This window comes from Agelaius tricolor, unplaced genomic scaffold (assembly GCF_023055355.1).
Source record: "Agelaius tricolor isolate 1412-34295 unplaced genomic scaffold, bAgeTri1.0.p SCAF_44, whole genome shotgun sequence".
NCBI classification, from domain to species: domain Eukaryota; kingdom Metazoa; phylum Chordata; class Aves; order Passeriformes; family Icteridae; genus Agelaius; species Agelaius tricolor.
Window position 1 is genome coordinate 3,662,694 of NW_027269304.1, and position 22,380 is coordinate 3,685,073.

The 22,380-nt window shown below is 44.7% G+C and overlaps 1 protein-coding gene across 2 annotated transcripts in view; it reads right to left on the reverse strand.

Annotated features, from left to right (window-relative positions):
* Positions 1 to 333: 333 nt before the first annotated feature.
* The window catches only part of ZCCHC7 (zinc finger CCHC-type containing 7), a 93,259-nt gene continuing 71,212 nt past the window's right edge, over positions 334 to 22,380 (reverse strand). For both annotated transcript variants that reach the window (XM_071455087.1, XM_071455088.1), the window contains exons 8-11: positions 22,168 to 22,203; positions 6,032 to 6,127; positions 2,083 to 2,200; positions 334 to 1,645 (exon numbers count right to left, since the gene is read on the reverse strand). In XM_071455087.1, the coding sequence (XP_071311188.1) occupies positions 1,194 to 1,645; positions 2,083 to 2,200; positions 6,032 to 6,127; positions 22,168 to 22,203 (702 nt within the window). In that variant the 3' untranslated portion in view covers positions 334 to 1,193. The remainder of the gene's footprint in view (positions 1,646 to 2,082; positions 2,201 to 6,031; positions 6,128 to 22,167; positions 22,204 to 22,380) is intronic.

Genomic DNA, 22,380 nt, shown 5'->3' on the forward strand with positions numbered 1-22,380 from the left:
TCACATTTTTCTTGGGGGCCCATGTCCCTTTCCAGATACCCTTTCAGGGTATAAAGAGTCTCTAATTTAGCACAGGACTGCTGCAGGAGGGGAGGAGCTGCACCTCAGTGACACTGTGCTGTCGCCCTCAGCTGCTCACTGGGGACTGGTACAGCACAGAGCACCTCACACAGCAGCAGGCTACAGATAATTCCCCTCTCACAACACTGGAGTATAAATCCATTACTTTTTTACTTTACTCTTGCCAGTGGTGATGCAGTTTCAGCTCAGGAAAGAGAACATGATGCTGTTTTCAATTATGTTTGGAATGCAAGGAAATGAGAAACAAACCCATTCTCTTCATATTTCTCATGTAAAGTTTTATTTGTGTTAGTCCTTTGATAAAGCATTTTACTCTTACAAACCTTAAAACAACATGCTGAATTCCAGTGTACAAAAATAACTTTAATTTAAAAAAAATTAAATTTTAGCACAGTGTGACTGGAACCAAGTATGTTCTTCATACTCCACTCCTTTTTCCTCCAGCACATTACAAGGAACAAGGACAGATTTAGTGGGAGAAGTAAACTGTTCCAGGCCCAGCTGCTCACTCCTGCTCTGCTGACCAGCTGGTCAGCACAGGGTGGATCCCCAAAAGCTGAGCCTGGAGGGCAAGGGATGGATGGCACTGCTCTGGAGAGTGAGGTGGGGGACTGCTGCATCCCAGAGCACAAAGCAGAGACCTGGATGTCCCTTACAGGGGGAGGGCAGTGCCCAGGGCCCTCCTGCACTCTGGAGGGGACTGGTGGCTGAGGGAACGTGCTTTGTACCCACCCTCCTGCTTTCCACCCCAGCCACCCCCGACCCAAATCTCCCTGGCACTGGCCCCAAAGGTGCTGTGCTCCAACAGCACAGCCGCACCTCCCTGCTGAACAAACAAAGCCTGCCAAGCCCAGGGTGCCCCCACACCCCCAAGCAAGGAAAATAAGCGTACAGCGTATTGTAGACCCCCGTGGCAGGAGCTCTGGGTGCTGCCTGCCAGGGGTGGCTCACAGAGATGGAGTGGTCCCTGTGGCTGTGGAGATGGACAGGGTGGGTGGTCAGAAGGTGCCCAGCATGCCTGAACAGGGACAGACTCCAGTTCATGTGCCAAGAGAGGGACAGGAGTAGAGAGAAGGCAGAGCCAGAGCAGGGAATGCCAGTGCTACCTGCCATCACCAGGATTTCTGCTTGGACTTCTTCCTCTGTTTTATAAGGAACAGATTGTCCCTGCTGTCAGGACTGGCAATTTTCTGCTTTTTCCATTTTTTCTTCCCTTTGGCACCTTTTGGGGGCTGCTGCACGCTCAGGGCCTTGCAGGCTGGGGGTGCCCGGAGCAGGGCCCTGCGGCGGGCCCTGCTGCCCTTGCAGCCCTGCTGCTTGGGCCCCCGAGGGAAATCCTCAGGGTCCCCGTGGACTCCGGCTGCCCTCCTCTGCCTCTCCTCCTGGCCTTTCTTCTTCATCATCTTCACCTTCATCATCTTCTTCTGCTGCTCACTGCTCCTGCTGGGCTTCCCCTGCTGCTCTTTCCAGAGTTTGCTCTTTTTCTTGCGGCTGGGCACCTCGAGCTGCTCCTCCTGCAAGGGTGTTTCAGGCTGTTCTGGCAGGAGGCCAGCTTCCTGCAGGTCTGGAAAGCAGAGTGGATTATTTCAATACCTGAAACCCCTAGAGCTGGGCACCTGAGCCATCACACCTCTCCTCTGTTACGTATGAAGTTAGACAACAATTTATCTCTGGCAGATTTCTTCACAGTGGGTTTTTCCTGTCATCAGGCTAGAATCTTAACAAATCGTGACTTAATCCCCTTCCTCCTATTCATGGCATTTTTGATGTCAGCAGATTTTTCAGAATTAAAACATCTGACAATGCTCCCTGAGTGACTTTGACACAGTCAATTTCCATGATAGACACGGATAAGTAAAGTCACAAATCTTTTACTACCACCAGGCTACCTGTTCAAATCCACACAGCTTTTCCCAACACATGAAAGTAATCCCACAATGTTCCTAAAAAGCAGAAACACAGGACTGGAAGGTGGGAGGGATCTCCCAAACCATACTGTACCTGCCACCTTTCTTTTTAACCTGTTGGCTCTCTTTCTGATGTCGCACTCATCATCGTAGTAGTAGATGAAGGGAGAAGTGGGGAACATGTTCCCCTGCATCCTCTTCTCTGAGCACTCCTGCAAAACACATTCAGGTCACTAGAGCTGGCTGAGTGGGGACTTGCTGGAGTGAAATGGGCCAGGCCTGCAGGTCCTGCTCTGTACTTGTGACATTTTCATGACCTGCTTGTAGTCCCTCCTGAGACACTGGTGCTGTCTGAGCCCACAGAAGGAATCTCCTGCAGTCACCACACACCTGTAACACCCACAGAACAGGCCACGGGGACCAGGTGCAGACAGGCACACACCAGGTGAGCTGCTGGCAGAGCTGTTGGGCACAGAAACAGGGCAGTCCTGCTGCCAGGCAGGACCCAACACCTGCTGTGCATACACCTGGCCCTCAGAGGCACACAGGGCCCTGGCAGGGCAGCCTGGCCCCGGGGCTCCTTGGGGTGAGGTTCCTGCAGAGGGCTGGCAGCCCAAAGGGGAGAGGGGAGCAGCCATGGGCAGCCAGAGCCTGCCCACAGACAGGAGGGGAGTCACTGTGTCACTGTCACTGTGTGCCACTCCCTCACAGGGACAAGCCACAGGCAAATCCTGCTGCAGGCTGCAGGGTTAGGGTTAGCGTGAGGGTTTTCTGTTTCTAACGAAAGGGGAAAAAGAAGAGCAGGATCTTGGAACTCAGTGCATCCCTCTGGGTGCCCAGAGTTGCCGGGACCCCTGCCAGGGGGCTCAGAGACCCTGGCACACAGCCCAGAACAGCTGTGGGTTTGATTGTGACCCGTGGAGCAAGTTACCAGCTTTGTATGAAGACCTGAAAGCCACGGAAGTTCAAGTGGTGTAATAATAAAATTATCACTAGGTGAAGGGGTAGATTTTAAGGTTTTTAGAATAGGGGTTTTTGGGGACAAGATGGAGGGACTTGGGCATGTCCAGCCTTTCTTCTTCTCTACCTCCATCTTCTGCTGGGATGTTGGCACTGTTGGATTGGTTTAGAGTAGAAGCTCAGTGTCTAACATAGGTGATAGATATTGGAAAGTAATTGTAAACACGTTATCTGTAGTTTGTAGTATAAAGAGATAACACCACCCCGGGGACAGGCAGAGTGCCTGGAACTGTCCTGCTGGACGGACCTTGGCAGGGCAGGAGAAAAATTTTTATAGATAAGATACAATAAACAACTCTGAGACTGAGAAATGAAGAGCCCTGACTCATTCTTCAAACGTGTGGGCCGAAACAGAGACTGTTCACATGTGTCAGGGCTGCAATAAACTGCAACCTCCAGAGAGCAGGAGAGCCCTGCACAGACAGCAGAGGCGAGGAAGGGGCTGACTCTGGCATCGTGTGCATGCCAGCCTACTTCCCAAACACCTGGAACAGGAATGTAAGTTTTTTCACTGCTGTGCACACAGTTTTATCCATGTCTTGAGACAGGCTAACAGGAACACTTCCTATGATTCTGCCTTTTATCTGGGTACCATGATATTGACAGGTGCTTTATTCTCCTTTATCCTCCTTGTAAATTGCCTGTTACCTGCTGTGCTTTGCTTCATCATCTTTCTCTTCTTAGATACTGCTGAGATCATAGAAACACAGAATCCCACAATGGCTTGGCTTGGTAGGGACCTTAATCAAGGATCCCATCCCATCCCACCCCTGCCATGGCAGGAACACCTCCCACTGTCCCAGGCTGCTCCCAGCCCCAGTGTCCAGCCTGGCCTTGGGCAGTGCCAGGGATCCAGGGCAGCCCCAGCTGCTCTGGGCACCCTGTGCCAGGGCCTGCCCACCCTGCCAGGGAACAATTCCTTCCTGACAGCTGATCTAACTCCACTGTCTGTCACTTTGAAGCCATTCTAGAGGCACCTGGGCCTCTGCAATCTCCAGGAGCTGTCAGGAGCTCTCACTCACCTGATGCCTGCACCATGGGACCAGCAGCTTTCCTGCGTGTGCTGCTGCTGCCACTCAGTGCCACCCTGGCAGCCCCTGTCCCTGCCTGCTCCTCTGTCCCTTCCAGAGGCACAGCAGATCACAGATGCATTTTTGATGTGTTTTGCATTTCTCAGCTTCTTTTTGGCATTTGTTTGGGTGAAATTTAGTGAAGAATCAGTTTTCCTGCAAGTATTTTTCCTGTTTTTGGGAATGGTGTGCACATAGGAAGATCTGGTACCTCTGTTCCCTTGTGTTGCTATTGGCTTATCCCCTTTCATTCAGCCCTTGCTCAGGCTGTTTCTGCTCCTTGTACATTACTACAAATACTTTATTATCTTCCTTAACTTTGAGAGACAGAAAATGTCCATGAGCTGCTTTCCTCTCTTTCTGATTTTGTACAGTTTCTACCAGTTTCAATCTAAGTATTTACTATCAGCTCCTCACATATAATTTCTAATTACTTTTACATCGGCCTTAATAATGACTTAAACAATCGATTTACAGCATCCCTAATAATTACTCATTACTCTTACAGCAGCCTTAATTGTATCCATGTGTGTCTGTCTTCCTCCAGTGCCATTTCTTGGGCAGTTTAATAAAAGTAAACTAAACTAAAGGGCCAATCTTTTAACAAAATGTACTGGATAGTTGAATGGGCTGACACACAAGAGCAGGCAGAAGGGAAGAGAGGAATTTGCTGGCAATTTGCTGTTTCTAAGCCACAGGAAAAAATAAGCTAAACCCATCCAATGCATGATTAACGTTCCTTTTCTAGAATATTTGTGGCTTGGCTCCTGCATTTATTCCATAACCAACAAGATCCTGTTATTTGTTCTGTGTTGGTAACTGCAGGTACAGAGCTGAACTTGTTATGAAAGGCACTGAAAAAGGTGATAAATATCACCAGAATGCCCTGGAAGGTGCAGCCACATCTCCTGGTTTTACTGAAGCCACTTAAGGCTCATGATGCCTCCTTTACCAGGCAGCACCTTACAGAAGGACAATGCCAAACTTAGGTCAGATGTTGACCTAAACCAGGAAACTACAAGTAAGGATCATCACAAGCACGCAGAAATGGAAGATTCCCAAAACACCACTCAAATAGTTGGGCTGAGTATGGTGAAAACCCTGACATGATGTTCAATGTGGGAAAAAAAGAAAGGGGGAGAAATGCTGTATCCAGCAACTGTTTTCCAATGAACATTCTCTCTCCCAGGCACTCTCAACTCAATGAACCTCCCAAGGAGAGACAGCAGCTGTTACCTGCCTCCCCATCTCTAAATTAGATGGGTGGGACTCCTTTACTCACTGGCCTCCACCGAGGTTGGTCACACTCCTCTGGTGTCACACACCAGCGTGGCTCTTGCAGCTCTTCCCTCCAGCCCCACACAGACAGTGTGTGTTATAGATGGATATGAGATGATTGGCTCTCACAATTAAAAGATAACTATTGTGTGAATATTAAGAGAAGCTTTAGTGATGTACGGTTATGTTAGTGTATTATGTATGTCCTCTGTTCCCCCCATAGCTCCCTTTCCCCCCTGTATTGTTGCCGTCAGACAGCTGGGCTGTCCAGGACAGGTACAAAGAAGCTGCACAGGTGTCCCTTGCATGGGGCAGGTGGGGATGGAAAAGCTTGGGGGTGCTCAGGGGGTGGGCATGGCAACACCTGAGCTCCAATCCAGGTACAAGGAAGCAGTTTGCACTGATAAATGGCACAGAAGAGCTGACTGACAGACTTGGGGAAGGGCCAGGGCTGGCTGATGCAACCCCAGAGGTATAAAAGCCTGAGCATCCATCCTGGAGATGCACCAGCCATGTGGTGTGCATGAGGGGCAGCTCCCAGCGCTGCAGCTTTTTCCTTGCGGAGTCCCTTGCTGTATTTTTGTTAAGGTTTAATAAACTTGTTTAACTTTCCACAGCGAGCAGCTGCCTCCCCGCTCAGGGATGGGTTGGCCCCCCGATGCAGCCCAGACTCACGTATCCGAGGTGTCCCTGGCGGGAGCAGTTGTAGCAGTAGGTGGAGACCACGCGCTCCGAGGGCGAGCCGGCCGCCTGGATGGGTCCTGGCTTGGTCTGCAGGTGGAATGGGCAACAGTTAGCTCTGGCAGTACTCTGGGTGCTGAATTAAAAATAAATTAAAATTACATAAATACTATTTTATTAAGCTTGGATCAATAGGCTCCTGCTTGCTGCTGGAATATTAGGTTTGAAAAAGCAGCAACAGGCTGGCGCTACTGTAATTCTGTAGAGTGAAGCTTGGCCTGAGCATCACAAATGAGGTGGGAAGGGGCATCGCTGGCATCCTGTCCGCCTGGCCATGTTATTTCAGCTCTGAAGGCAATTTATCTGTCCCCTCCTCCTCGTGTGCCAGCCCCTCTCCTCTCACAGGGGCTGTCAGACACAGCTGGGGAGGCACAATGCCATGGCCACAGAGGGAATGGGACACCAGTCCCATATTCCACAGCACAGACATGACAGAGTTAGGTGTTCCTGTAGTTAAATTTTGTAACAATGGTTTTCAGGCCATAGATCTTGGAGAGAGGCCGAGTAAGAATCTATGATAGAATTTGTTTCATTTTTAGGGTTGTGTTTTGTTTTAGGGGGGTGCCAGCACAGGCAGGCACCAGGACTGACAAGGGATGCAGGAATCCTGCCCAAAAGCTGTGGGGCTTAGGAGCCACCTTACTGAACTCAGTGTTTCTGTCTCTCTGGGGCTAAAGGAGCATGGAAAAATGGCCCTGATTTCACAGAAAATTGTAGCATTTGGCAAAGCTCGTTGCAGGAATGGCTTTTTTCTTTCAACGTGTGTTGCCATGCTCTTCTGCTGTGGGAGCCACTGCGCTCTCAGTCGGAGCCTCCAGAAGAATGACAGCAGTGTTTGTAAAATAGGCAGGAACAAGAGGAACCTTCCAGTGCTGTTCTTTGTGAATCTGATCACACTTGCAGTGTCACCTTACTGTGAACTCCCCAGCCCTGGGTTTAAATGTGTGTTTCGGAGTCATGTTCCTTAGCTCACACCCACGCACCAGGAGGGGCCTGAGGGAAGGCTAAGAAGAGTGACACATCCAACAGTGATTTGTGACAAAAGGTGGGGAAACAGGGAAAGGGAAAAACGACCACCTATAAAGCAATCTGTGTATTTCTCATCCATGTCTCACAGCAAGAGCTCTCCAGCTAACAGCAGTGTGTAAGTGACACACTAAGCTGGCTCAGTTTTTCAGGTATTCCTTTATCATAAGTATGTAGAAGAGACAAGGAAATTAAAAACAACAAAACAAAATGCAAGCCCTTGTGTAGTCCCCCTGGGGAAAAATCTGTCTGGTTTGTTTAGTGGATCAATCACCATTATTGTGGTTAGATTTCAGCATGACAGTGCCCCCAGAAATCCTCTCTGCCTTGCACAGGGCTCCTGAAGAGCAGCAATGACCCTGTGAACGACACCTTCCTTTGCCCTCCTGACATGCAGAGCCTGGCCTGTATTAAATCTGTTTTCAAGGGTGATGTCCCTGGAGAGCACACCATGGGGACCCTGCTGGAGAGCTCTGCATGGAACCTTCTGAGAACCAGCCATCACACTGCTCAGGTGTTGCCCAGGGCAGGGTGATGGCAGCATGTAGGTACAAACCCCAGGAATTATTTCAGACACGCCATCCTTCACATTCCAAGATGTCCTGTTCTGAAATCGAAGAGCCTGACACCTCCACCTACAGAATGACATCCTCCAATGAAAAGAATTATGGTTTTGGCCATTGTTAGTGTTCCAAAGCTGAAAATTCTGCATTTCTGGGTGCAAAATTTGCACCCAGTTCTCAATACTTTTTACAGGAAAGATAAGCTCCTTGAGGAGCAGCTCTGCAGGGACCCTGTGGGCCCCCACACCAAAAACTGGGCACGAGCAGATGAGGGGGGCTCCTCAGCATGAAGTCCTTTGGGCTCACACACATCCTACCCCCATGCTCCCCTCCCAGGGCAGCTCCCCTGCTCTTCTTGCTTTTATTTAGTTAACGCAAAAGGTCACATTTAAGGAAAAAATTAAACTGAACACTTGCAAGTCAGATTACAACTCTACATAACTTTACTCTTCTCACAAGCCAACCAAAAAGGAAACTTGCATGTTATAAACCCTCTGTTTTCTTATTATTTAAGACTTAAAAAAGCATCTAAGGATTCAGCCATATGGGTACAAAATAAACTATTCATCAACACAGCTTCTTTATGTTATAGGGTTTTTTTTTGTTAAAAACATTTAAATAATCTATATTTGTAGGGTGATATCTTGGAGATTACTTCACTATCAATATATAGAAGTAATAACCTGGTAGATAGCATTACCTATGAAAGGTCCATCCCATCTGCTATTCTTGCTGAAAGCTTTTCATGCACCAGTAAACTCAGTAAATATCAGAAGATAAAGCATAAGCCTACCACGCCATGGATTTACTCCTAATGTCTCCTCAAAGTGCAGCCTGATGCAACGATTACAAATGATTTTTCTTCTAATGTCATTTTACATAACCCTTTTTTCTGCATGAGTAGTTAGTGCAGAATGAATGAATGAATGCCATTAAAACAGTTAATCATTATCTGGGACACTGGCCTTCCTCCCTTCTGAACCAGGAATCTCCATGACAAAGGCCAAGAGATCAAAATGCCAGGGCTGCCTCTCTGGCCTATTTCTGACAGTAATTTTTTATGCAAATGGCCCTGCTGGGCAGCTCCCTCAGTGACCTTGAGCTCCCCTTATCTGCACTGACTTTGATCCGACCAGGGCTCCCTTTTACAAAGCTCACTGCTACTTAGGGCCTGCAATCTGGCTAAATCTCACTAATTAAGGAAAATCATCTGACCTCTATTTCTGCGTGTTTCCCTGCTCTCCCTGTTTTGTGCTGCACGGGCATTGCTGGTGGGGGACGAGAGGCCAGACCCCTTTGTGCAACTCCAGTGCCCCTGTTGGGCCAAGGCACCTCTGCAGGCTGTGCTAGAACCAGCGCAGGACAGTGTGACGTGTGCTGTGACACGGGCTGTGACATGGATTGTGGCATGGGCTGTGGCATGGGCTGTGACACGCAGCATGTGCAGGGTGTGACGTGTGCTGTGACATGGGCTGTGACATGCTGTGACATCGACTGTGACATGTGGTGTGACATGGGCTGTGACATGTGGTGTGACATGTGGTGTGACACGCAGCATGTGCAGAGTGTGACATGGGCTGTGACATGGGCTGCGACATGCAGCATGTGCAGCACGAGGTGTGCTGTGCCCAGGCTGTCACACATGCTGTGACATGCGGCGTGTGCAGAGTGTGACGTGTGCTGTGACGTGTGCTGTGACACACAGCATGTGCAGCACGAGGTGTGCTGTGCCCAGGCTGTCACGCGTGGGGTGACACACACGTGCAGTGTGATGTGTGATGGCAGCTGGGCCCCAGCTGTGCAGAGTGAGCTCTTGCACACACACTGGACCCACAAGCTGCCACGAGGAACGCTTCCCACCCTGCTCCTGCGCCCGTGGAACCCACCCCGACAAATGAGCCACATGCAGATGAGTGCCCAGAGCCAAGGAGCCAGCTTGATGGAACCAAGGTCATTGCCCATGAATCCACCAGCTGCCCCCTGCTTGATGAAGCCTTGCTCTGAGGTGCTCTTGGCCGGTCACATCCAACATCAGCTGCGACACCTCTGAGAATAATTTCACTCTTTCCACCACTTTGTCCACCACAGTGAAACACAAGCGTTGCAAACCACCAGAGGTGGTGTTTGCAACTCAACAAGACCAAGGTGGCCTGGCTCTGGGAGCAAAACCCATTCTCAGCAACGTTTCACCACTTCCTAGAGCCACTGCAAGACAAGCATTGAGTGAATCATCACACGCTGTGGCTGCAGGCTGGAGCTGGGCAGAGAAAAGGTCACAGCAGCTCCATCATGGGAAAATATACATTTACTTTCCCCTACAAATTATCATAATCTACTGGCATGCCAGCTGAAACAATGGCAGGTTAGCATCATTCCCTTATATTCCAAATTGCCAATATAAGGTATCATGTAATATTGTAATTATACCCAGGGTTTTTGTTGTTGTTATTTTCTTTAACCGTGTCATGCACCCAGTAGACTTGCATTCCATTGGGTAATTCCTTAATTAGGCAGATTTTTGAAACAAGTATTATGTACACAACAGACCGGAACGTCTCCTTTGGAGTCTTCCCAGTCTATCAGGTGATTGCATCATTAAGCCACACATGCTACGTAGTAAAAATCCTTATGAAAATTCATGAAAGAAACACACTGAGCTTGGTGCATGCTAATAAACAAGAAACATACACATTTAGTATTTTGACTTTTAATCCCCCTAAACTCCAAACAATTACAAATGAAATAATTTCTTCACTGAATTTTATTTCTTTTTTACAGCTATCTAATAAAACCTTTCTCTTCCCACAGGAGTTGTGGAGGTCCAACCTGAGCATCTTCCCACAAATTACACTTTACTAAATGTGCTCATGACATTTGGACATCACCAAAACACAGTGAAATAACCAAGAAAAAAGTGACCTCACTTATCTTTTAGGGCTTTTTTTTTTCTTCCTTTTTTTTCTTTTCTTCTTTTTTTTTTTTTTTAAGCCATGATACACATTAAATTACCAGTTAATTAATCAAATTTTAATTTTTGATTGTACAGTCTGGGAAAACAAAACCTTTCCCAGAGGAAGAAATTTAGCTCGCCCGGTCCACAGTACGAGCACTGTGAAGTGATCTCTTTCTACAGAAATAAGACATTTCTACAATGCATTTTAAAGAGATGCAAATAGCATCTACAATTGACTGTGTGAAAACGCTAAAGGAAGAGACAAAATGTACAGTATTATATATTTAAAATAAATGAATGCAATCTTTTAATACTCTTACAAGCAGAAGAGAAAACCCTAAAATATTAATTCAAAAAGTCTTCTATAAGAAACGGACAAAAACCCTCAAGTTCACAGAGAAAATGAATGTATGCAAGATAGTGAGGATAACAACAATACAATCCCTGAATGCCTCAAAATCTTCATGGTTTAAAAGGCATCCCAATTTTCTCCAAAGGTGGTGGCATCTCTCTAGCCGTCCATGGCTAATTTTACAGGGAATGCAAAACGTTATTTAAAAACGATGGCGCACTAAACTCTAACTGTTCCTGATGTGGCTCTCAAACTACAAACCTATCTGCCCTTCTATTTTAATTTTAAAGTAAGTTAGCAAACACTTCGTTCCTAATCCCTGGGGACTATCTGTATGGTGACACAAACGCACAAATTTATGACAGTAACATAAATGCTCCTCCGAAGTAATGTGCAACATTAAGTGAAATCGTTTCCTGGAAAGATATTATAGGTATCTATATTTTATTTGCCATCTTAAACATATCTGGGTCTTTATGACCTTATTTTTAAAATGTATTTCCTTTTTACATTTCCTGGTGCAAATGGACTGCATAAATAAGCAATGTGCTATGAGGCTTCAGACTAGCCGATAAACCCTTTCAATTTTCATGCCAGCTTCTTCTTTTGTAATTCAAATCTGGCTGAAAACTGGCAGCTCTGAAAACTGAAACAAGCACTGCCACAAATACCTTGTAATGCTATCGACCTTGTCTGCCCATGCAGTGAGAAAGGGGGATGCATATGTGTCTGCAGTCATCCAGATAACACAACTCATTTTTTTGGGGGGATAACAGAAGCTGGACCCGAACTGCGCACCCAAAGCAGTCATTACCAGGCAGGCTGGAGAATAAGTCTCTTCAAAATACACAGCGCATTTAAAAACCATATACAGGGCTCAGCCACTGCTTTCATTACCAATTTTAATTTAGCTCCTTCAGTTTGCTAGCCAGATAAACTCTTTAGTGCTGTTTTTTAATCTATTTGCCACATTTTATGTTTAAGATTATAGTAATATGGGACAGGAGAAGGAATCACTTTTGGAGGAAATAAAGAAATAGATCCGCTTATCGGCGCCCATCAGAAAGTTCATTAATCAGCCGGGCTTTGTGCCCCCTAAATTGAAAGGTTAAATAATCCTCTCAGGAATATTTCTCGGCACCGCCGCCAATTGTCCGGAGAGAAGCTGCCATTCACCGTGCTCCAGATCGGTGACAGGGTATTTTACCACCGTTTGGGCCCCAAACAATGACGGACAAATGGCCTGGCTCACAAAGAAACCTTTTAGTACACGGATGGAGAAAGGACCACAAGCTTTGAAGTGGGGTGGGGGAGGTGGGGAGAGACTGTGCGGAGAGGGAGGAGGAGGAGGAGAAGAAGGAAAAGGAGGTGGAGGAGGAAGAGGAGGAGAAGGAGGAGGAGGAGGAGGAGAAGGAGGGGGAAATTCATGCACTGGGACATGTATATTTTATTTGAATGTTTGTTAGGGGATTGGCCAAATGTTTATATACATCGCTATATATCTATATATCTGCCAGGGCGCGGCACCGGCGGCCCCCACGCTAAGCATATGCATAGTTACACGTACATTTATACATTAATCTGAAAACAAACATTTGCAAAGCCTGTAAAATCAGAAGATGAACAGAACTAAAGCACAGTTATATTTATTAGCTAATACGCGGGGGAGCGTGGCAAACCCGAAGGTTTTAATTTTTACTGTCATTCTGGATGAGTTACAGCTTCCTTTCTCTCACTTTAATCTTTATGTCATCTACTGATGGTCCCTCACCACTGCACCCAAAAGGAGGAAGTATCACATCTGAAAAAGTTTCTTAGGGGAGCACTCTTAATAGGTATTTATTGATAAACAGACTCTTAATAAATTTTTTAAGTGGTTTCTAATCACAGTTAAAATGAAAGTAAACATGGGAAAAACTTGTAGTTCTGCTGAAGAATATGAGATGCGATGTGAGCAGTGCATCAGTTTGCTAGAAGTGAGTTTTGGGGTACGTTTTAAATAGATAATAAATGAACCTTTTCCCTTTAAACTCCCCAGCAGCTGGGCTTTAGCATGCAGCATCCTTCACTAACAGACAATTTCACAGAAGCACTTTCCTTACATTACCAACATGCCATTGCACGTGGTAATGTTTATCCATTTTCTCATAATTTTTTCATGTGCTCTCCATTAAAGAGCATCATATATATTCAGGAATAGCAGTTATTTGCACCTAGATTCATGACAAGTGACATTCATCCCAAATATGTCCTTGTGGAAATGTGTGACAGCTTGTACACAACCACTGATGAACAAAAGCTTCTCCATCTCCTTTTTGCACATCTGTTTTTTAAAAATTGTTTTCCATTCCATGCAGTTTTTACTTTAATGTGACTTGGGACTTCCTGAATAGTATACAGTGTCTAAAAATGGATCAGAGCATATCAGATTTCTGCTCTCTCGCACCACGTAAGTATGCTGTTGACCCAAACAGTTTCCTCCAGACCAACTTTTGAGTATCTCAGTGCTATCGTTTTTCCTCTCTCTCCTTCCTGAGGCCACCATCAGAAAATCAGAATGAATTTAACCAGCTCTCATCTGGCATCAAAACAGACAGAAACTGGGCATCTCATTCAAATCCAGGGCAATTAATTTTAAAGGAGGAGATTTCTCAGGGTTATCGCACAGTCCACAGAAACCCTCCAGTGTCTGTACTCCTGTGCAGGTGCTCATCACTCCATTTTTTAAGTGCCAAAAGAGCTTATAAAAAATCATTAGAAACAGAATTAACTGCATAGTCAAGAAGCAACACAGAAATAATTTCTATTGGCTACAAGGTGAGCAGAGACTACAGGTGGAAAACCTGCAAGTTTGAGGGGAGCAAAAAGAAAAAAAGGAAAAGAAAAATACAAGCCACTTTTGGACACAGGCGTAAGAAAAACCGAAGCTGGCAGTGACTGTCCTTCCCTTGCGAGTTCCTCAGCTGCTGTGGTGTAAAAACAACGCTTCTTCCTCACCAGCTGCCCACCCCACACCGGGCAGCATTGCCACCGCGCTGCAGTGTGGATACAGCAAGGAGCAGGGAAAGGGGCCCTGTCAGCCAGACACAGACCGAGTGCCCATTGCTCCGTGGGGGCTGTAGCCCATTGCAGAGCTGCTCTCACGGCAGTTGGGGTATGTTTGTCAAACGGTAATTTAACCCAAATTCAACATTAAAAACTGAGTCCAAACCGAAGGCCCGGCTTCACTCCCCTGCAGCCAAAAATGCCGTGGGACGCCTCCTTCTGTGGCCCTGGGTGGGTGGCACAGCGCGTGCACACGCAGTGCAGCTCACACACACACACTTCTGAGGCTGCTCTGCCAGCACCTGCTCGTGGCTCCGTGCTCCTCACCACTCTGTGCGGGCCCTGCCTCCTTTAATTCCCTTTATACTGGGTTCTTCAAGACTTGAAATCAAAATCAGGATAATTCTGTCACGGGGATAGAAACTTTTCTATACACATGACAGGACCTAACAAGATGTATTAATATCATTGACATGATAGACCCTCTTGGAATTAAATCAGTGAATATTTTTAGGGAACCCTAATCCGTAGATTATTAACATGATCGAGCATAACTTGAGGAAGTTACTGTCTTACCAGCACGAGCTCCAGGCTGCTGCGACACACGAATCACCAGCAAGATGAACCACGCAGTGCAAAGAGATTTACTGTCTTTTTATACTTTTTCCACTTTGCAATATGAAAATGCACAAAAATCCATTTTATGGCATTTATGCGTATTATGTGCAACTGTGGTGTTTTTCACATTTTAAAATGTCTGTTAAATTTGCAGATGATTTTTGGCTTCCCACAGAATTTTGACACTGGTTCAAAGATCTAACAAAACTTAAAAAAGACACCTTCTTATCAAGTTTGGAGAAATTTTGGAGAAATTCTCAGGATGTAGGAACTTTAATATGAATATTTACGCATAGCACTGACTGCAGAAAGAGGGCACAGAATTTTTTTTAATCTCAAATATTTTTAAAATGCATTGGAAACCTCATTTTAGCTTGGAAATTCTATCTTCCTTATTTAGATGGTTAATACTTGAAATCATGATATGAATGTAAATGCTTGTGTAAGTTTGACTTTTCAGATGAAAGGAAAGAGAGGTGAAATTTTTAAACAGAATTTGTAAGAATTAAAGAAAATAATAATCTTAATTCTTTCCCTGAAGAGAACTGCGGTTGAGTATATGAAGGGGAAATATTTCAGTGGCAAACCTTCTTTGATTATTCTCTTTGATTAATTACCCACTTACCCAACAGCTTTGGTGCGTCACAAAAACAACCCAAACCTCTCTGGTTTTGGGTGTGCAGGGCTGGAGGGACACATGCCACCAAATATCGTGGACTGCACAAAGAACAGTGCGCTCGTCCCGCCACTCGTCCGAGGCACGCGGGAGTCAGCTAACCAGAGATTTAAAATAGTAAAATACATTCATTTCCATCCTCTGCTCCTGTCCATTTCACTTTCACAGTGAAAGACACTGCTTTTGAGCAAACAGGGCCCTTGACACCGCCTCAACACCATGCCGGAGCCAGGGTGCTCTGAGGGTGCCGCTCTCCAAGACAAGCACCACAACAACGCCAATTTTGGAACGCCAAAATCACAGAAATGGTCAGCCAGCCCAGCTCTCCATTCCACTCTCTCCCTATTTCCACACTGCTTCCAGAAATATACAGAAATACAATTTTTGGTCAAGATGTAATCTCTCTTTAACCCTCAATCTTAAAGCACCTTTTATTTTGTTTTCTGGGGAGCTGGTGCAGAAGAGCACAAGACAGATAAAAGTCAGAGAAGGAGGACACTTCCTGCCATGGTTGCTACATGATGAAGGTGAGTGGCAGGTGGTACCCGTGCTGCTGGGAGGTTCTGAATCCAATCCAAAATGTCCTTGCAGAAAATTTATACAAGGTTACTAAAGCTACTTCTTTTCCCCATCATAATCTAAATACACCTTTCAAATAAAAATTGGGAAAGAACTTTTAGCTAGCATTTGTACTGAAAAGCTACAGCATATACTTTGAATTCATAAACCTAACAGTTATTCAGGACCTGAAACTGTCTTTGTTTTCTAAAAAAAAAAAAAAAAGCTATCAGACAGAATATCTTTTGTGAAATATGATTGCTTTGCAATAGAGAAATATTTGGGGTTTGGGATTCTGATAGCCTCCAAAAATTTCTGAAACTTGAAAGAGAGTGGGAACACAGCAAATTACAATTAGTAGGGGAAAATAAGCGGTAAAATCACTTTGCCCACACACCAACCTCCTCTGACCTGCTGGCTTTCTCCAAGAGAGCTGTGCAGGGCTGGCAGCATGTCAGCAGCACCCCTGACACTGAAAACCACTTGCAAGATGGGTCAGGTTTGCACAAGAGAGAGTTTAAAACACAGAGAGTTTAAAACCAAAATATCTGCCTGTTGCTGGCCAAGGTCTGCCCCAGCTCCTCCTCTGGCTATCAGGGCAAGTAGCCTCTCAAAGGGCAGGAAACCTTCACGAACCCAAGCACCTCCCAAGCAGGTATGTGGACACCATCATGCTCCAGGTGCTCCTATGCCCTGAAACCCACAGGAGCCAGAGTCATCTTTACCCTAAATCCACAACCCCAGGAATTTTGAGCTGCCTTCTCTGTAAAATATCCTGCTGAACGGATACTGAAGCAATGGCACGAGGGCCCACTCCGAGATTCCAAAATATGAGAATACATTGCCTATTTCACAAACAGGCCTTTTTTTTTTAATTCCTGCTAGAATTAGCCTTGATACACCTGGAGAGAATCTGGCCAGGTGCTGAAGCATTCCAGAGGAGTGCTGACCCCACGGCCTGTGGCTTTGTGTCATGGCCAGTGGAGCCAGCCCTGCGGCCGTGTCACAGCCACAGCTGCAACAAAAACAGGCATTAACCTCCTTCCAAAATGCTCCTAAAGCCATCCCTTCCCTCACCGCTCAACACCTAAAAAAATCTCTGGAAACCAAATGTCCTCTGTCTCTCTCTCAAGCCTAAATATTTTTTGCCAGGGTTGTATTATTTTTTATTTTTCCTTTCTGGAAGTCACAGCGTAACAGAGAGAAACTGACTTCCAGGTATATGTCTTACATTTTCACTTCAGAAAAAAAGTAGCAGGCCATGAGGAATTTTAATCATGCACACAAAGAAACCTGAGCGCAACATTTAAACACAAAAGACGCATGTCCCTTCGTGTCCTTCATACACCGGGCGAAATCAGCCAGTTCCTGGTTCACCTTCCTTTATGTAAGCGGATTAAAAGTAAGATTAACAAACTGTCAAAAAGTGTGTTAAATGGTAGCTTCTGCTAATTACAAATTCTGATGGTTCTAAAGCTCTGTTGGTGGCCATCTTGCTCTGTGAGATTTCACACAGACGAGGCTGGTGAAGGCAGGGCACAGGGGACAGAGCCAGCGTGGCTGGCTGGAGCGGCACCAGGGCACGAAGGGGTTTTTAAAAATGAGACATCCCTACAGAAAGAAAACGCTCTGTCCCACTGAAATTTATGTTTTAACACACATATTGACCGTGAGAAACACCTCAGGAAAATAAAAAACTTGCTTTGTCCATTTTAGGGACAGAATTTCCTTACTCAGTTGTTATTTACTGAAGAGGATTCTAACACTTGCACAGTTCATTCCTTTTTGACTGTGGTGTCCTCATCCTGGTGCCGGGCAGCACTGGCCGCATCCCTTCCTGCATGGCACAAACCACTCTGACAATAAGATGTGGTGAGATTGGAGCCGGCCTGTTTCCATCTGACAACATGAAACATGCCGAGCACCGTGCCCACGGCTGGCTGCCGCACCGGCGCTGCCATGCACACTCTGGGGCCTCACAGCACAAGTGCACCTCACACCCAGGGCAAAACATGGTCTCTGGACACTGAAAATTAATAATTTTCCTCTTTTTCTCCACTGATGTCATCTGCTGGGTGGGTGCTACCACTAGCAGCAGCTTCAGCAGGCCGCTCAGGCCACAGAGGCCGCGCAGGCCATGGGACGGAGCTGAGGCCGCAGCCACTGGTCAGTGTGGGCATCCCAGGCTGCTGGTCAGCCCAGGCCCCTGGTCAGCACGGGCAGCCCCCTGGACGGCCAGCGCAGAGCCCCGGGCTGCCCACAGCAGCAGCAGCAGAGGGGACAAGGGCTGTCCTTGCAGAATGTGACCCCCGGCGCTGCCCCTCCGCAGCCTGGGCCCACTGAGGACAGCAGCAGCCACAGGCCGCACCACCGCAAGATGCATGGGCAGCAGGTCAAACTTGAGGGGAAATATTGTATTTTTTAAGGAATAAACTGCAAAACTGAAACAAACAAAAGACGATCATTGGGTGCCCTTCCACAAGTTTTTCCACCGATATTTTAGTGTGATTTAGGGTTTGTCTTTTTTGTTTGTTAGAGGGCTATAACCTGGCCTCCACTTAAAATGCATAATAAATATCACTACATTTATAGCTCAAATCTGAAGTGACAGGAGAAAGGGAACGAGAAAGAGCCCAGTGCTCTGAGGGTGAAATAACACGGCAGTGTGCACCCCTGTACCCGTAGGGTGCAGAGGGGATGATGTGATGGCATGTCTTGTGGGTCATGGGCCATGCTTCTGGGGTCTGTGGAGCACCTGGCATTTAGGAAGTCACAGTTGTAAGCAAAGCTTCCTCATAACCCAGAACAAAGAGCTCAACAAGGGCTCCAAATGCCTTGTGCCCCAAAAAAATCACATGTTTCATCACTGACACTCCAGCAAGCTATGATCAAAACTGTTTATCCTGACTCTGTCAAAGAAGTATTTGTCCTGTTATTTGATTGACAATAACCCCTTTGATAAACCTTAGTGGTATGAACCAATTCACAAACTACACGAATAAAACTTGAAAAATATTTTGACAAATATAATTGCCCTTCTCTGACACAGGAGAAATACGGAGTGTAGTTGTGAAGAAAATGATCTGTAAAAGTTTTAAAACACTGTCTTAAAGAGGTTATTAAATAGTATTTTAAACCACAGTGGGAGTTGGATTTTTCTGCTGGCTTTGATTGGCTTTTTTTTCAGAATAACTTTAGTTAAAAGAGTTGAAAGAATAAGTTCAAAGAAAGTACTTTCAGCCACATATAAAGCTTTGATTATCACACAGCCCTTAGATTTAAGCTTCACTGCATGCCTTATGATAATCTTTTTTTCCATCAAAAGGCAAATTAAAATATTCCACTTACAATCCTTTTTGCCACTTCTTCATAAGATTCCTTGTGCTGGCAGTCTGTTTTGGCTGGAATAAGATGTTTCTGCCCATACAACAAATTATTTGCAATGTGCTCAAATTTGTCACCATGGCCAACGTCAACAAACCCCACCACCATGCCCAAGAGCAGAGAGGGTTTGTTATTGAGTCATTGTTCCGGCGGCCCCGCACGCCGTGCAGGGGCTCCGAGGAGTCAATAGATGGCAGTCCATCTCCTAGGAAAGTGACCCAAAATGAATGTAATAACCAACAGCCTCATGAAGGACAGACGCGGAAGGCTGGGTGGTTCCTCACCAGCGTTCACAGAAATTAACCAAGTATACTTTAGAGAAGGCAAAAGACTCAGACAAACTGTGACAGCCTTCTGCGAATGGTGCCAAAATCCGGTGTCTTATCACCAAACTGAGCGCCCCAGTTCCTCTGCACATACGTGGACCTGCACATGTGGAACACTTGCCATCAAGTTACCAAATCCAGTTTAACTCCAGTGCTTGTGCCCCTGGCTGAAGGGCATGAAAAGCTCTTCTGTGGCCCCCAACAGCTGGCCAGCATCTGTGGGCCATGACAGCCACAACACCACTTTTCTGTTAAACCTGTGGTATTTTTCCTAATGCTGCTCTCCTCTTTGTACCAAAATATTTAATTTTCCTACAACAGGAAAATCGTACCATAATTTCTATGATGAAATACTACAGCGCTGATATGACAGTAAAAAACCTTGGCTTTTTGTTACAATCCTACAGCTATATATATATAATATATTTAAACATTATATATAATTCTAATTCTAATTTAAAAGTTTTGTTTCTTGCCAGAACATTATTTACTTCTACTCTGCTTCAGGTGCAAAAGAGAAAATTTAAATGGAATAATAAAACATAAATTGTAAACAATTCAGATAATGCAGTTTCTTTTAATTTACTTATTGCAAATATCAGCCATGACTTTTACCATACAAATTTTTAAATTCCTGGCTTATCCAAATGCTAATGTAACTTTGAGCCGAAGGTACTCTTCCCATACAAGAAATGAAGGGGTGCAAAACATTTCCCACATGACAGAAATGTGTATTATTTGCAGATAAACTGCAATTCACTGCAAAGTAAAAATCTTACTGGAAGTAAAAATTTATTGGAAGGTAGGGCCTGATGCAATACCAATTAATCTGAGTGTGCCTATTTGACCACATTTCAAAATGTCCCTAAAAAGCACCATAAATTTCCAAAGGGGTACTTTTAATAATATGGACATATTTGAAACCACTATATTTTCTAACAAGAACTTGTTTTGACACCTTTTCTTAGCTTTACTTTACATTAAGTGTAGACCCTGAATGCTTTCTAAAAAATCCACAGAAATAATTTCCTGCCTCAAGATACATCAAATTTTGCCCTGGCATGGCACTTGGTCAAGTTTAAGCTGCCCCCTGCTTTTTTTTTACAGACAAACATATTTTATAATTGTTGATGGCAACACACTTTTTGAGGAATTTTCAATTCAGGCAGGTAGGATTAAAATTAAATTACATCTTTTATCTTAGTAAGAAACAGAACCCAGGATGTTACTGCACCAAATATTTCTATCTGATTATTAAGTTCCAAGTGTTATAAACATTTCAGAAATTGTTTTTACAAGCACCCTTAGGGATTATAATGAAAGACAGCATTTACCTTTTTCTTTCATCCATTTTAAAACCAAACCAAAGCAAGACAGACAAAAATACTCAGTGAATGCACCTTTTTTTGGATTATAATGTTTAAAAAAAACCAAACCAAAACAAAACCAACCAAACCAACAAAAAGTCTTTACCAAATCTGTTTAAAAGTAAATTCTCAGGAAGGGTGGAAGATTTCCAGGGCAGATCTTTGTGTTAGAATCATTATGCACAAAACACAAATGAGAGGTTTAAAGTGCAGATTTCTTCTATTCATTGAATTTTGAAGAAAAAAGCAGAAAAAAGAGCATTCCAGTGCCATGAAGAGGTGGAGGCACAAATTATAAAGCACATCCCATCTACTGCTTCAGAGAAAAAACTAAAGATCCAAAAAGAAAAGTAGTGGAGAAACTTTTCTACTTTGTTGAGAGCAGAGAACAGGAGTTAATTATCTGTAACAGCGAAATTCGTGTGAGGCCAATCTGGGGAGCAATGAAAAGTTCAGAGGAACAACAAATCCCTCATTTTTTAAAAGTGTTTTTATGTCTGACAATTTTGGAAATAAATATGTTTAAGAACTGTGACACCAATGCAAGAATTTGTTTTTACTGGTTAAATACTGTCCGAGGTTTCAATGTTAACCAAATTTGTATGCATTTTGTTGTATTTTTATATCCATTTTACATACGAGGAAAAATCCTAAGTAATAAACTGGTACAGTTTCACAAAGTTTTATTTTCTTGTTTCAGGGATTAGCGATCAACTAAGGCAGGCCAAACAAGCAGTCACCACTATATCCTGACTAATTATAAATTATCTGCAAAAGTTTAAGAGGTGTTTTTCCTCAAATTCATGTATCCACTCTAACTGAGATTTATTTCACTCATCTAAGAAGAAAGCTTTGTCACACAGAGTGACTAATTACCAGCATCTGGGATATCTGAGATGGGATTACTGCTTCTGCTGTGCACCCCAACTTAAAATTTAACGCTCTTTCCATGTGTAAATGTGGTCACTGAGAGAAGAGAGGCAAAGCACTAATTTAATTATTACAGTATTAAAATGAAAACAGAAGTTTTAAAGATGCTTAAAAAATAGTGACAGTGTTTCATTGCCTCCTTCAGTTCAAAAACTCTTGAGATGTTTATTATCTTCTCAGAGAAGATGCTTATCTATATTTTATGGTCAGCAGTTCACAGAGGAGTAAATAGGTTGGGTGTAGAAGAAAATAAAAAAGGTGTTTCTACTTACTGTTAGGTGATACTGCCTCCATATTTCTGGGCAAGCCTGGAAAATAAAAATATTGATCAGCTAGGAGCATGAAACAAGGTGCTTTACAGCCTGTTGGTTTTGGCATAACACAGTATCCACTGGTGTCGGTCACAGGAAAATAAGAAGCTTAACTGAAAGGGTCTGCATTTCAGCTTCAAAAACCCGGCTAGACAGTTTAATTGAATTTTACAC